The sequence below is a fragment of the Amblyraja radiata genome, chromosome 9, assembly GCF_010909765.2.
Source record: "Amblyraja radiata isolate CabotCenter1 chromosome 9, sAmbRad1.1.pri, whole genome shotgun sequence".
Taxonomy (NCBI): Eukaryota; Metazoa; Chordata; class Chondrichthyes; order Rajiformes; family Rajidae; genus Amblyraja; species Amblyraja radiata.
Window position 1 is genome coordinate 68,356,452 of NC_045964.1, and position 16,392 is coordinate 68,372,843.

Consider the following 16,392-nt stretch of genomic DNA (forward strand, 5'->3'; position numbering starts at 1 on the left):
TTCCCTCACTCTCCATCCCTCCCCCATCCTAGGCGTCGTACTAGTTTCACTGTTGTCCTGTTGAGTTTCACTGTCTGTATAACTCATTATCACCTTCCACCACAACCAACAATGGACCATTGTGGGCTCCACCTTTCCTTGATCATCGTTGTTTTTTGCATATCTTTCATTCATTTGTTCTATTTAGCTTCTATATCTCTCGTTTCTGTTTCCTCTGACTCTCAGTCTGAAGAGGTGTCGCCACCCGAAACATCACCTATTCCTTTCCTCCAGAGATACTGCTTGACCTGCTGAGTTATTCCAGCTTTTTGTGTCTATCTTCAGCAGTGAGTTAAATTTTATGTAAAGTATCATTGTTGCTTTGTAAAACCATTGTGAAATTAAGATAAGAATGGTCTGTATCCTTTCATGTAAATTGCTAATTTTGTTCAATGGTTTTCTTCCAACTCCACTTTCTTCTGCCCTGGACGCCTAGATATTAACCAATGGTGAAAACCTGCAAAGGGCTGGATCACATTCATTGTTGTGGCTTTGAATGGGCCACATGGAGACCTGAGCTGTAGATGTAAGAAGATAGACACAAAATGCTGGAGAGGGACAGCAGGGCAGGCAGCATATCTGGAGAGAGGGAATGGGTGACGTTTTGGGTCGAGACCCTTCTTCAGACTGAGAGTCAGGGGAGAAGATATCTGGAGATATGGAAGGGACAAGGTGTGAAAACTACTGATGGAGTTGGGGAGCAGGAGGAATTACAGAGGAGAGAATGTGTTGCAGAACTCTCATCGGAGAGAGGAGGACAACTTCAAAGTAGGCATATCTTGAGGAGATTTCGCATTGGAGCAGATGAAATGTGTAGGAAAGAACTGCAGATGCAGGTTTATACCGAAGATAGACATAAAATGCTGGAGTGACTCAGTGGGACAGCCAGCATGTCTGGAGAGACAGAATGGGTGAGGTTTTGGGCCGAGACCCTTCTTCAGACTGAGAGACAGGGGGGAGGGAGTCTCGATGTAACATGTCTTTATTCAGTACAAGCAGACATTCAGGAGGAGGCCAGGGGAAGAATCTCTTGCCAGAATATCAATCGAATCCATCAAAGCTCAAGACCTTATAGAATATGAGGACAGAGATAACAGCAGTTGATGAAATAGTTTCAAAGGTTTTTGACATTCACCTCAAAGAGTGGTGCTGGCAGTATCTTTGAACATTTTTAAGAAAGATACTTGATCAGCAAATAAGTGAAAGGCTACATGAGTAGACAGGAATGTAGAGCTGACGTTACTGTTAGATCAGCCATAATTTTATTGAATAGTGATGTAAGCTTGTGACACCAGCTTGTATATGTTTAGTTTAGAGATACAGCGTGGAGAGAAGCCCTTCACCACTGAGCCTGTGACAATCTACAATCACTAATTCAATGTTATCCCAGTTTTGCATCCTACACACTAAGGACAATTTACAGAAGACAATTAACTTACAAACTGGCATGACTTTGGAATGTGGGAGGAAACCGAAGCACCCAGAGAAAACCCACGCGGTCACAAGCGGAACGTGCAAACTCCATACAGACAGCACCCGTAGTAAAGATTGAACCCGGGTCTCTGTGCTGTAAGGCAGCTACTCTACTGCTGTGCTACCATGCTGCCTGTAGGTGGATTCATATTTTGTTTTCCTTGTATTCTTTCGGATGAAGTCGCATTTCTCAATAGAACCTTATTGTAATGAGTCGACTCGAACACACAACAAGATAGAACACATGTTCATTAAATCTACATACAGCAAGGATCTGCAGACATCACATCTCTGAGCTGCTACTCATTCTAACTAGCGTAACCAGGCACTTGATAATATGAAGCACATAATAGGCGGAGTCGCTACTCACAAGCACTATAATTGGCTAGTATGAAATAGCCAATCTACAGTTATGAAGTTTACGAGTCAAGTCAAGAGTAACGCTTAATTGTCATACACACTGGGAACGAAACAATGACATTCTTATTGATAACATCTTTACAGGCACATTAACACAACACCCGAACTATTAAACATACAAAATGAATAATACAACGTATGGTCCATACTACTAGGGTAAGCAGACCATAATAGAGCAAGGGATGGCGTGTTCTCGAGTCGACGTGTCTGGATCGAGTTGTTGGTGGAGTGGGCCGCTGGACGCCCTGCACCACCCTGGGACTCAAGTGGACCAGGCGCTGCCTTAAACTAGCTTCAAACCTGTTCTCAAACTCAGACGTAAAACTAATTGACCTGTGACATTCTACTTTTTGTCTCCCTCCCCTTTTGAATAATGGTGCCGCACTTGCTGTTTTCTAATCTAGTGAAATGCTCCCAGATCTCGAGAGTTTTGGAGCATCGCCTATTTCACTCACCTCTTCTTTTGAGGCCTTCTCCGGTGCACATAAAGGGGAAGGTGTGGAGCCTCACAGACAACTCGGTTCACCTGCTTCAGATTGATTTTAAATTATTAAAGAGAAGCAAAGGTATCACATGGAGAATGCGGTGAAACTAGAGAGTGCCTGGCTGTGTTTTTTTTTCCTCATCAGACCATGAGCAATGAAATGAGCGCAGCAGAAGATGTCCACGCTGAAGATCGTCAAGCTCCCGTGCAGTTGGACAGCATAGGTGTCAAAGATGACTGCACCGGGCAACAAGAGAGAAGCCCAAACAGCAAGTGGAAAATTAAATCAAAAAAGCGGGTCTCGTTCCCTTCGGGGGAGGAGATTGTGTCGGGGTCAGTGGAGCCCTTGAATCCGTGGAAAGCTGGTAAGTACAGCACCCCTACCATACTAAGACATTCGTCTAAAATTGCATCAACCTTTACCAAACACCTCCAGTTGCAGCAAATGAGATTTGAATCCTCACCAACTTTTATTTATATGGAAAGATGCAAAGTGCTGGAGTAACTCAGCGGGCTCAGGCAGCAACTCTGGAGAAAATGGAAAGGGGGACGTTTGGGGTCAGGACCCTTCAGAGTGAGGCCACACACAAACTGGAGGAACAGCAGCTCATATATCACTTGCATATCTTACAACCCAGCCGTGTGAATGTTGAATTCTCTAATTTTAAGTAACTTCTGTTTACACTCCTCTCCCCATTTAAGTCCACATTGGTTGTTTAACCAGTTCCACAGTTTGCAAAAATGTATCCCTCTTGAGATCACACCTTTCCTAGCCAACAATTGGCCTACCGGGGCACCTCCCTGCCCGAGGTCATCCGTTGCCGGCCCTGATTTGGCCTGATCTTTTTTGTTGCCTCAAATTCGTTCTTGCCCCCTAACCCCCACCCCCCACCCCATTTTCAGACTGAAGAAGGGTCCTGACCTGAAATGTCGCCGATCCTTTTTCTCCAGAGCTGCTGCCTGACCCAATTTTGGGCCCCATATCTGAGGGAGGATCTAGGAGGGTTTGTATGAGAATGATCCCAGGAATGAGTGGGAACCGAGATGAGAAAAACATTTTTCACACAGAGAGTGGTGAATCTCTGGAATTCTCTGCCATAGAAGGTAGTTGAGGCCAGTTCATTAGCTATATTTAAGAGGGAGTTAGATGTGGCCCTTGTGGCTAAAGGGATCAGGGGGTATGGAGAGAAGGCAGGTACGGGATACTGAGTTGGATGATCAGCCATGATCATATTGAATGGCGGTGCAGGCTCGAAGGGCTGAATGGCCTACTCCTGCACCTAATTTCTATGTTTCTATGTTAACATATGATGAGCGTTTGACGGCACTGGGCCTCTTCTCGCTGAAGTTTAGAACAATGGGGGGGGGAGGGGGGACCTCATTGAAATGTACCAAATAGTAAAAGGCCTGGATAGAGTGGATGTGGAGAGGATGTTTCCACTAATGGGTGAGTCTAGGACCAGATGTCATAGCCTCAGAATTAAAGGATGTTCCTTTAGGAAAAATGTTCCCCATGTTGGGGGAGTCCAGAACCAGAGGTCACAGTTTAAAAATAAGGGGTAGGCCATTTAGGATTGAGATGAGGAAAAACCTTTTCACCCAGAGAGTTGTGAATCTGTGGCATTCTCTGCAACAGAAGCCAGTGGAGGCTAATTCACTGGACATTTTCAAGAGAGAGTTAGATTTAGCTCTTAGGACTAATGGAATCAAGGGATATGGGGAAAATGCAGGAACGGGGTACTGATTTTGGATCATCAACTATGATCATATTGGATGGCTGTGCTGGCTCGAAGGGCCGAATGGCCTACTCCACCTATTTTCTATGTTTATATGTTTCTATAAAGGAGATGAGGGGGAATGTCTTTAGTCAGAGGGTGGTGCATCTGTGGAATTCATTGCCACAGAAGGCTGTGGAGGCCAAGTCAATGGATATTTTAATGCTGGATTAACTTGTGTCTATCAAGGGAAACTGATGGGGTTGGGCCCGTGTGGATTTGAGGCATAGGGTCTGCGTTGATTTTTATTGAATATTCTCCAACATGTTCTCTAATCTTACTCCAATATGCATGGATACAACAAACAAGTCTGCAATTATCAGACATTACTACTATAGTGAACATGTCATCTTAGAAAGGCAAAGTCCTTGATTATGTTGCAGATAGTTTCTTCACAGCTCAAGGAAACATAGTACAAATAAAGTACTGGGGCGGCACAATACCACAGCAAGTAGAGGCACTGACTTACAGTGCCAGAGACCCAGGTTCAATCCTGACCAAGGGTGCTATCTCAATGGAGTTTACATGCTTTCATTATGGTCACGAAGTATTCAAGAGAGAGTTAGATTTAGCTCTTAGGGCTAACGGAATCAAGGGATATGTATGGGGAGACAGCAGGTATGGGGTACTGATTTTGAATGATCAGCCATGATCATATTGAATGATGGTGCTGGCCTGAAGGGCTGAATGGCCTACTCCTGCACCTATTTTCTATGTTTCTATCTTTATGGTTTCCATCAGGTGCTATGGTCCCCCCCCCCCCCTCACATGCCAAAGGCGAGAGGGTTGGTAGGTTAAAAAAAAACACTGTAAATTGCTTCTTATGTGTAGATGAGAGGTAGAATCGGGCAATATGGAAAGAATAAAGATTAGATTATTGTCAACTTAGTCAAAATGGGTGGTTGATGATCAGTGTGGACCTGTTTCCATGCAGTATATATCTAACAAAAGTGAAACACCATCATTACACATCTAAACTCATGTTCCAAAACTGTATTCATTATGACAAGGCTTTTGTCGTCGTCTTTTGGCGTGGGACGTTGCGGACTCAACCTGAAGAAGTGGGGCTTCTCGGACTCTGACAAGTACAACTGTGGAGAGGTACAGACAATGGCCCACCTACTGACTTGCGGCGGAGAGGCACGCACTGCGGACGATCTCCGCAGCGGCACAGATGCGGCACTGGCTGTGGCAAAGCGATGGCCAACACACGAGCGAGCGATTATTTCAAGGGATTAATTATTTTGGTGCAGATTAAATAATGTATCCGATCAGAAGAATCTTAGTTTAGTTTAGTTTACTTTAGAGATATGCGCGGACACAGGCTCTTTGGCCCACCGAGTCCAGCGATCCCCATTATTCTAGTACACACTACACTCCAGGGACAATTTACAAATTTTACCAAAACCAAATAACCTACAAACCTGTATGTCTTTAGAGTGTGGGAGGAAACTGGATCACCCGGGGAAAACCTACGTGTTCACTGGGAGAACGTACAAACTCCGTACAGATAGCTCCCATAGTGAGGATCGAACCCGTGTCTCTGGCTCTGTAAGGCAGCAACTCTGCCGCTGCGCCACCGTGCCACCCTAATGTTGATTGTTTTTATTGTCAAATAACAACATATATTGATAGAGTGCAAGCCTTTAGTACTCACTTTGCAAAACATAATTATGAAGTATTTAGACATATGGTAAAACAGTAATGTGAGCTGTTGGAATTTATTTATTTAGCGAATGCAAAGTCCTTTAGCTGTTGGAATGCTACACGATGACAGACTGAAAAATTATGAAACACAAAATGATTTGAAAATTAAAATCAATCTTACGCATCAAGTTCTTCTGTGTATCACCCAGATACACTAAACTCTCACTTGGGACATGATAAATAAATATTATAATGATGCTTGAATATTCAAAGCAAGATTTTTTGCTTTGGCAGTTAGCACCAATTTAGGTTTTTGATCAAGTAATGCAAAATAATTGTGAAACTGCAGCAAATTATACAAAATCCATATAAATGATTTTGACTAAATTGAAAGGTATAGCGAGTTCACTAATTTTCCCTTTAGCTGCTAAACTCTTCCAAAATGTTGGCATATAAATCCTTCTTTGCTGTTTGTATGTTTCATTGTTGACTAAGCCTGAGCGATCTCTTTACATATTTATTGTTAATTTTCTTCCGCAATTCTTTCTCCCCTCCTTTCTATTCCAGTGACAGATCGTTACATTGCTGGGTATATTGTTAGCCCTCCAATGTCTTAACCCCGTGGTTCTTTATCATGACTGAGCCTCGATAGTGAGTCTCATCATTCCAGCTGTGCAAAGCATCAAAGCTAAGCGTGAATATGCCGTGCTCAATCCTCCATGTATTTATTTCCAGAACAAGTCACTGAATAGCCACGTGGAGTAAGGATCATTGTTAATTTGAATCATATGGTCATAGGGTCATCCAGCAAGAACCAGGCCCTTCACTCAATGGGTCCTTGCTGGTGATGAAGTTCTTATCTGCACTAATCCCATTTACCACACTTCACCTGTAACCCTTTTATGCATTGGCAATTCAAATGCTCATCTAAGTCATTCATGTAGTACGTTCCAGTTTCAAACCGCCATGTGGGTGAAAAGATTTTTCTGCCACTTTCCTCCAAAAGTCTTCTTTCTTCCCCTAAACCTTTGTCCTTTAGGTTTAGATACTCTGCTATGGGGAAAACGTTCCTACTATCTATGTGTAAGAAGGAACTGCAGATGCTGGTTTAAACCGAAGATAGACACAAAAAGCTGGAGTAACTCAGCGGGACAGGCAGCATCTCTGGAGAGAAGGAATGGGTGACGTTTCGGGTCGTGACCCTTCTATTTCCTACTATCTATGCCCCTTATAATTCTGTGTATGAATGGCCCCTACTCTCTTTCACTCTAGGGAAACCAAACCCAGACTATCCAGTCTCTCCCCACAACCGAGAGGCTCCAGCCCAGGCAATAAACAGGCAAATCTCCCCAGCCCCCTCTTCTGTTCATTCACCTCCATCCTACGACGTGAGACCAGAACTGTTTGCACTGCAGTATTGGCCAAACCAATGTTTTATAACCAATGTTCTCTCCTCATTAGCCCAGGGATTTTTCAGTCATGTATTGAACTCCACACTCTTCCCATTCAGTCCCTCCTGCATTGATCTAAGTTGAGCAAGAATCAAGAATCTATCTCTGCCTTAAATATATCCATTGACTTGACCTATGCAGCCTTCTATTCCATAGATTCACCACCCTCTGACTAAATAAATTCCTCCTCATCTCCTTCCTAAAATAATATCCTTTAATTCTGAGTATGATTTCTAGTTCTAGGCTCTCCCACTAGTGGAAACATCCCCCACATTCACTCTATCCAAGCCTTTCACTGTTTAAAGGACAGAATGTAGCAGATTATTCTCTGAATCAAATCGTTGAGGTGAAAGACTGGAGAATATTTGGCAGTGACACTCCGTAACCAAAGTGGAAGAGAAAATCTGTTCCCCAACGTTGACTACCTTCGTGTCCTTGATGAGTTGTAAGAAATGTTCCATTTTGTACAATGTGTGGAGCATACAGGGATTCAAGACACAGAAACTCTTGACACAATGCTGAATAGCTTTGGCACTTAGGTTTTCCAGCTCTATGGTGTATGAAGCGATTTTGGAGCAAGCATTACATAGTTTAGAAATTAAATAATTCAGAAAACTAATCAAAAACCAATTCCCTTAAATTATTCATTTATAAATCTTCATATTTATTAATTTAGTAATGCACTCAAATGAAATCGCAAATCAATTTATTAATTGATAAATATGCATATTTGTAAATTAATTTCTAGATTAATGCAATTCCCACTACAACCTATTCCCATTATAATCTTTCAGTTATAAGTCTGCTTTTGTGGAAGACTATTGGAGCTTAGCCCTCAGTCTTTCTTCTCATGACACATTTTCACAATATGTTATGGAACATTTACTGTGGCATCGTAATGTGAAAAATCCTTGATTCCCAAAACAAAAGGCATGCTTCCAGTGGCCACAGAAATCTGTCTGATTCATTGCTCGAAGTTTTATTTAACTTCCTTTAATAACTGAGGCAGAAGTTCCTTGAGATGGAAATGCAGAACTCTTTATTTACAACTGTTCCCAGGCAACAACAGTCATAAATTATTAAAGAAAAGAAACAGTATCATGTTTCGGGCTAAAGGGAACTTCAAACCAAATCATTCCATTCACACGCCGCATCTCAGTTTTCTCATAAAATATATTTCTAAATTAAATGTATAATTAAGATTGTGGTCCCCTTGTGAGTGCATAATGTACTGCAATGAAAGGAATTACTCCAATGCTGGGCTTTACAGTAACTCCTCTTGATAGGATTGTTAATGTAACAATATAATCAGGGTATGTTATAAAAGTAATGGACTAATTAGGCTGTGGCAGTAATCTGCTGCACCAGAGATTTGCAACACTTCTCTCTCATATTGAAATCAATAGGAATAGTAAATATGTACAATGTACAACAGCATGTGGCATTGCTAGTTCGCTGTAGCTTAATTTCCAAAGTACTTCACATGTAATCCACATCAGATCGAGAACAACTTGCAGTTACACTTTTTCCATTGTCATTTTTAATCACAGACTTCACTTTTAAACATGGGATTTTACCATATTTATATACAAAGTGCCAACAAGATATGTGTGTGTGTGTGATAAACAGCACACCAAAGAGACACAGCTGTGTATGAGTCTGAAGAAGGGTCTCGACCTGAAACCTAAAAGATTTCCCCCTTATCCTTAAACTGTGACTCCTTGTTCCCGATGTTGGGGAAGTCCAGAACAAGGAGTCACAGTTTAAGGATAAGGGGGAAATCTTTTAGGACCGAGATGAGAAAAACATTTTTCACACAGAGAGTGGTGAATCTCTGGAATTCTCTGCCACAGAAGGTAGCTGAGGCCAGTTCATTGGCTATATTTAAGAGGGAGTTAGATGTGGCCCTTGTGGCTAAAGGGATCAGGGGGTATGGAGAGAAGGCAGGTACAGGATACTGAGTTGGATGATCAGCCATGATCATATTGAATGGCGGTGCAGGCTCGAAGGGCCGAATGGCCTACTCCTGCACCTATTTTCAATGTTTCTATGAAATGTTACCTATTCCTTTTCTCCAGAGATGCTGCCTGACCCGCTGAGTTACTCCAGCATTTTGTGTCTATCTTCATTATATATATTTATAGAAGATAAAGAAGATAGATCCTTTCATCAAACCATTCTATTAGAATCTCCGCAAACATGACAAAAATGGAATTTCAACCCACCAAAAATGCTGTTCTGCATATAATACTCTACAAATGACTGTGAAATGAAATCTGTGTTGGACCACTGCTGTGTGTGCTGGTTTTGTTTTGATAATTCTGCCCATTAAGGTGGTAGCATTACCCTGCCTATAAATAGAAGATCCTTTTGCCAAAAAACTGTCAACTAGGAGTTATTCCAGCTCGCTTCTTGGGGGTGAATATACCTGAGAATGGATTAATTGAAACAGTTCCATCTTTTCACATGAACAAGTTGTATTTATATTGCAGTTTTAGTGTTGTTCCAAAAATAGTATTCCACTCCACTGTGAAGCTGAAGTTGTGCGGCAAAGCAAAGAAACTATCTCAATTGTCCCAAGATAGTCACAAAATGCCGGAGTAACTCAACGGGACAGGCAGCATCTCTGGAGAGAATGCATGGTCGACGATGGGTGAAAACGTCACCCATTCCTTCACTCCAGAGTTGCCGCCTGTCCCGCTGAGTTACTGCAGCATGTTGTGTCTATCGTCGGTTTAAGCCAGCATCTGCAGTTCCTTCCTACAGCTTATCAATGTTCCTATTGGAGGCAGTCTCATTCTGTTTGAGATCGATAATCAATGCCACCAAAGGCAGTGTCAAATCAAGAGTTGAAACATCTTGATTGATTAATACTTTAATATAACATGTGAAACTCTTTGTTTTGCATACCATACACAAGGTGTGCAAAGAGTTGTCACGTAAAAGGTGCTGATAAAGTTACAGAATTCAATGTAGTCCACAATGGTCCCACTTTGTTCTCCTCAGCTCCCCCACACTGGGAACCTGTTTGTTCTTGGCAGCCTGTCCTCGACCGACCTCCAGCATTCACTCCGTCTGTCCGTCCGACCTCCTTTTTTAGCAAAGGTGCATTTGACCATTTAAAAAGTGCGTAAATCAGTACTTTAATGTTTTGGGTCAAATACTACAAGATGGAATTAAATATGTATGAGTGACATTATCACATTTGATCAATTTAAAACCTACCAAAGCAAAACACTTAGTTGCTGGAAAGTACTCAGTTATCCAGCAGTGTCAGAGGAGAGAGAAAGAGAGTTAATATTTTAACCCATGGATAGCCTTATATTGGAACTGGTAACTAGCAAAAGGTAGAGATAAATAGTAGTTTTAAGATGCAAAGTGGAGAGGAAAGAAAACAACCCAAAGATCTGTGAAACAGTGAAAGGCAGGTTTAGTTCAGTTTTGTTTATTGTCACGTGTACCGAGGTACAGTGAAAAGCTTTTGTTTGTGTGCTACCCAGTCTGCAGAAAGACAATACATGACAGGAGGAGCCATCTTGGGGAACGGCTGCTAACCAGCAGCCGTCCGTTTAATCCATTTTTTTTTCCAGTTTTTAGTAAGTTTTGTTTTTCGTTTGTAGGAGAAATAGACTTCTTAATGTGGGGGGAAGGAGGTAACCTTACTTCTAGGTCCCTACCTGGTCGGTGAGGCAGCTTTTTCTCCGGGCTGCCCGTCGACCCGTCCTCGTGGCCTACCAGCGGGCTTGGAGCGCCGTTTCCTGGCGGGGACTGCCCAGCATCTCGGCTTCATTGGCGGCACAGCGCTGGAGCGCTATCGTGGAGCGGAGCGGTCGATGCCTTGCCTGGGTCACCGCGCTGGATCGACACGCTGGAGCTCCGGTGAGCTGTGACCGCCGAGTTCATCACCTCCAGGCTGCGGGTCTGCGGAGCGGAGCGGGTGGCGCCGACTTTAACATCGGGAGCTTGGGAGCTCCAACCCGGTGCGTCCCTGTCGGCTTCGGAAGCCGACAATCCCCTGCTAGGAAGCGGCCGTTCCAGGTGGCCCAGCCGCAGTGAGGACTCTCCCGACGCCGGGGCAACTCCACCCGGCCAGAACGGCCAGGAACATCAGGCCTCCGTAGAGGCAACAACGGTGGCCTCAATAGGCCTGACTTTTGGGAGAACTGGGGTTGGGGACTGGACTTTGTGCCTTTGTGTGATTTTTTTGTATGTAGTTACTATGTTAGTCTGTGTCCAAGATGGCTGTCGGAAGGGAGAGTGGACGCTGGCGCGCTTTAGCTGCCGCTGCTCTCTCTTCACATTGTGTTTTTTGATTTTGTGTTTTTGGAGCGATTTCTATCTTTAATTTGTATATTGATGATGTCCTTATTATTTATTTTTCTCCGACTATATGTTTTTTTTCTCTTCTGTTAATCTTTGTAAGGTGTCCTTGAGATTTGAAAGGCGCCCGAAAATAAAATGTATTATTATTATTATTATTACAATCGAGCCATTTACAGTGTGGATTGTGATGAAGCGGGGCAAGTGCTAGTTGTGGAACAAGTAAAGAAAATACCCATTTTTATTTCAACTCATCTTTTTTTAAATCTTAAATCCTGCTTACCATCTCAGATTTTCTAGTTTCGATTAACCAATAACTCTTTCTCTCAAATCAGATGCTGTCTGGCCTGTAGACATTTTCCAGTATTTGCTGTTTTTTTGTACACTTTTCAAACCTCTTTGGAATATTTTAAAAATCTTAATAGAACATACAGGCACTTAGGCCCATGATGTCTGTGCTGATCACAATGCCAATTTAAATTCATCCCTTTTGCATGCACGTGATCCATATCTCTCCATTCACTGCATATTGATGCGCCTATATAAAAATCCTCTTAGTTGCCACTATTGTATCTACTTCCACCATCACCCCTGGCAGCACGTTCCAGACACCCAACCTAGGGTTGCCAACTGTCCCTTATTAGCCGGGACATCCCGTATATTAGGCTAAATTAGTAGTAGCAGTCGACCCGAGTAGTAGCAGTCAAATACGGTACCGCCCTTGTCCCGTATTTGACTGCTACTACTCGGGTCGAGGGGACTGTCGGGTCGCAGCGCTGCGTCGGGTCCCGCCTCACCCGTCCTGATATAATGCAGCCCATGGAGTGCAGCAGCAGCGCCTCGCCCGTTGCCTCGTCGGTCGGCAGTCCAGCCAGCTGTCCGACCTTCGGACCTTCGCTTACTGCCGACACCACCACCCTCCTTATAATAATAATAATAATGGATGGGATTTATATAGCGCCTTTCTAATACTCAAGGCGCTTTACATCGCATTATTCATTCACTCCTCAGTCACACTCGGTGGTGGTAAGCTACTTCTGTAGCCACAGCTGCCCTGGGGCAGACTGACGGAAGCGTGCCTGCCAATCTGCGCCTACGGCCCCTCCGACCACCACCAATCACACACACACATTCACACACAGGCAAAGGTGGGTGAAGTGTCTTGCCCAAGGACACAACGACAGTATGCACTCCAAGCGGGATTCGAACCGGCCGCCTTCCGGTCGACAGCCGAACACTTAGCCCATTGTGCCATCTGTCATCCCTGATCTCATGGCCGATCATCGGTTCATGAGATGGATGGGGTGCCGGCACCTGGGCCAAAACTCCTCAGCTGGCCCGCTGGCTGGGCTTTGTGTGCAGTCCAGCACCCGGGCCAACTCATCATTCAACCAGCCACGGCCGAGTTGGTCAATGAATTCCCGTCGGGAATTTGTCCCTTATTTTGACCTTTTGTCCCTTATTTGGGAGTGAGAAAGTTGACAACCCTACCCACCACTTTCTGTGTAAGGAACTTCCTCACCCCCCATAATTCTTTTGAACTGTCCCTCTCTCACCTTGAAGCTATCCCCTCCAGTATTTATAACTTTTCCAACCTGGGAAAAAAATATTTTGGCAGCCCACACTTCTTGTTATTTGATAAACTTCTATCAAGTCACCCCTCAGTCTCTGATGCTCCAGAGAAAACAATCCAAGTTTGTCTGAAGAAGGGTCCCGAACCAAAACGTCACCTATCCACTTTCTCCAGAGATGTTGCCTGACCCACTGAGTTATTCCAGCATGTTGAATGTATACACGTTTGTCAAATCTCTTCTTATACTCAAACCCCTCCAATACAGGCAGCATCCTGGAGAATCAGTTGCTGACCAAAGAACCACCAAGTTTTTTAGTTCAGTTTTAGCTTGGAGATACAGCACAGAAACAGGCCCTTCGGCCCACCGGGTCCACGTCGACCACCGATCCCCACTCATTAACACTATCCTACACACACTAGGGAGAATTTTACATTTATACCAAACCAATTAACCTTCAAACCTGCACGTCTTTGGAATGTGGGAGGAAACCAAAGATGTTAGAGAAAGCCCATGCAGGTCACAAGGAGAACATACAAACTCCGTACAAACAAGTACCCGTAGTCAGGATCGAACCCGGGTCTCTGGAGCTGCAAGGCAGCAACTCTACCACTGTGCCACCATGCTGCATGAGAATATTAATCTCTTTTTTTTTTGTTTTGCTTCAGATGCCTGCGTTACAGTGGAAGAAATCATCACATCTTACAACCTAAGCTGTAAGAAGCTCAATGTGCAGCCTATCCACAATCTGTTGACACAGTTGCAGGTAACTTCTGACAATTTACTCCACATCTTGCTCCATCAGGGATCATGAACCGTATAGAGGAAGAGGTCAACAGGAACCACCTTCGCCACTTTTGATGACCAGGTTATGACCAGGCCACATTTAGAGTATTGTGTTCAGTTCTGGGCACCGTGTTATAGGAAAGATGTTGTCAAGCTGGAAAGAGTACAGAGAAGATTTACGAGCTTGTTGCCAGGACTAGAGGGTCTGAGCTAAAGGCAGAGGTTGAGTAGACACTTCTATTCCTTGAAGCGCAGTAGGATGAGGGGTGATTTTGTAGAGGTGTATAAGATCATGAGAGGAATTGATCGGGTAGATGCACAGAGTCACTTGCCCAGAGTAGGTGCATCAAGAACAAGAGAACATTGGTTTAAGGTTAACCATATAACCATGTAACAATTACAGCACGGAAACAGGCCATCTCGGCCCTACAAGTCCGTGCCGAACAACTTTTTTCCCTTAGTCCCACCTGCCTGCACTCATACCATAACCCTCCATTCCCTTCTCATCCATATGCCTATCCAATTTATTTTTAAATGATACCAACGAACCTGCCTCCACCACTTCCACTGTAAGCTCATTCCACACCGCTACCACTCTCTGAGTAAAGAAGTTCCCCCTCATGTTACCCCTAAACTTCTGTCCCTTAATTCTGAAGTCATGTCCTCTTGTTTGAATCTTCCCTATTCTCAAAGGGAAAAGCTGATCCACATCAACTCTGTCTATCCCTCTCATCATTTTAAAGACCTCTATCAAGTCCCCCCTTAACCTTCTGCGCTCCAGAGAATAAAGACCTAACTTATTCAACCTTTCTCTGTAACTTAGTTGTTGAAACCCATGCAACATTCTAGTAAATCTCCTCTGTACTCTCTCTATTTTGTTGACTTAAGGGGAAAAGAACTAATAGGAATCTGAGAGGTAACTTTTTCACACATAGGGTGGTGGATGTATGGAAAAAGCTGCCAGAGGAGGTAGTTGAGGCTGGGACTATCCCAACATTTAAGAAGCAGTTAGACAGGCCCATGGATAGGACAGGTTTGGAGGGATATGGACCAAATGCTGGCAGGTGGGACTAGTGTAGCTGGGACATGTTGGTCGGTGTGAGCAAGTTGAGCCAAAGGGCCTGTTTCCACACTCTTATCACTGTATGAATCTATGACTCTATTAAGAGTCAAGAGTCAAGAATATTTTATTGTCATGTGTCCCAGACAGAACAATGAAATTCTTACTTGCTGCAGCACAACAGAATATGTAAACATAATAAATAATATAACAAAAACTCAGAAAAAACAGGACAAACAATAATAATAATAATAATAATAATAATAGTCTATTGTAGTTCAGAGCTTATGAGGTTGTAGTGTTTAATAGCCTGATGGTTGTAGGGAAGAAGCTGTTCCTGAACCTGGACATTACAGTTCTCAGGCTCCTGTACCTTCTTCCCAATGGCAATGGTGAGATGAGTGTGTGGCCAGGATGGTATGAGTCTTTGATGATGTTGGCTGCCTTTTTGAGGCAGCGATTATGATACGACTCAGTTTAAACTGTTGCTTTTGAATTTTGTGGCAAGAGTATGGTTATGCTGTCAGTTTCAGTGGACGTTGCACTCCATGATCACTTTGTTCCCAAGCCTATGATCCTTTTAAACAGTCTTGCGATCTGAGCATCTCTGATCTTCTTCTTCTTTTCGTGTCTTTGAAGCTGGTTGACTATATGACAGTTTCCCATTCCTTTACACAGTCCTTTGCGTTTTTATTGAACACTGCAAGATCCTTTGAACTGCACTGGTTGGGTAGTAGGGGGCAGACAAGGCAGTGCTGCATTGTATGGTCCTCTTCTCCACATTCACAGGTGGTTTGGTCAGTTTCATAGCCCCATCTGGCCATGGCAGCTTTTGATCGCCCTGTTCCTGTTCTCAGGCGGTTGAGCGTCTTCCACTGGACCCATGGTGCTTCTGAGCCCGGAGGGAGGGCTTCAGAAGGAGGGATACCCATGTCAGTAGGAGGGGGGTCGTCCTCAAGCCTTTTTGTCCATAGTTGGAGTCTGGTTTCTTCCCGTGATGTTATTAGGGGCTGGACATGGCTGAGAAAGCTTCTCCTGGACTTCAGCCGTTGGGCCGGGGGTACACGTCCGTAGAGGAGGTGGCATTCATCACTGGTGGCCTTGGTCATCTCTACTCGGCTGGCAACTTCCCGTCTCACATCAGCAGGGGCAATGCCAGCGAGGAGGTGCAGGTTGTTTATGTTGGTGGGCTTCAAGCAGCCAGTGATTGAGCGGCAGGTGTTATTCAACGCTGGGTCTAATTTCTTGGCATGGGATGATCTCTCCCAAACAGGACACGCATACTCCGCAGAGGAGTAGCACAGGGCCAGAGCAGTAGATCTTAATGTGTGTGCTGTAGCTCCCCATTTGGAGTTGGTCAGCTTCC

General features: G+C 43.9%; 2 protein-coding genes across 2 annotated transcripts in view; one reads left to right on the top strand and one right to left on the bottom strand.

The window, feature by feature from the left end:
* The window catches only part of vrk1 (VRK serine/threonine kinase 1), an 89,962-nt gene extending 87,505 nt beyond the window's left edge, over positions 1–2,457 (bottom strand). Inside the window, exon 1 of the mRNA XM_033027693.1 lies at positions 2,388–2,457. The gene's annotated coding sequence lies outside the window, so the exon portion shown is untranslated. The remainder of the gene's footprint in view (positions 1–2,387) is intronic.
* The window catches only part of LOC116977244 (protein phosphatase 1 regulatory subunit 37-like), a 208,240-nt gene continuing 194,278 nt past the window's right edge, over positions 2,431–16,392 (top strand). Inside the window, exons 1-2 of the mRNA XM_033027689.1 lie at positions 2,431–2,781; positions 13,849–13,946. Of these exons, the coding sequence (XP_032883580.1) occupies positions 2,565–2,781; positions 13,849–13,946 (315 nt within the window). The 5' untranslated portion in view covers positions 2,431–2,564. The remainder of the gene's footprint in view (positions 2,782–13,848; positions 13,947–16,392) is intronic.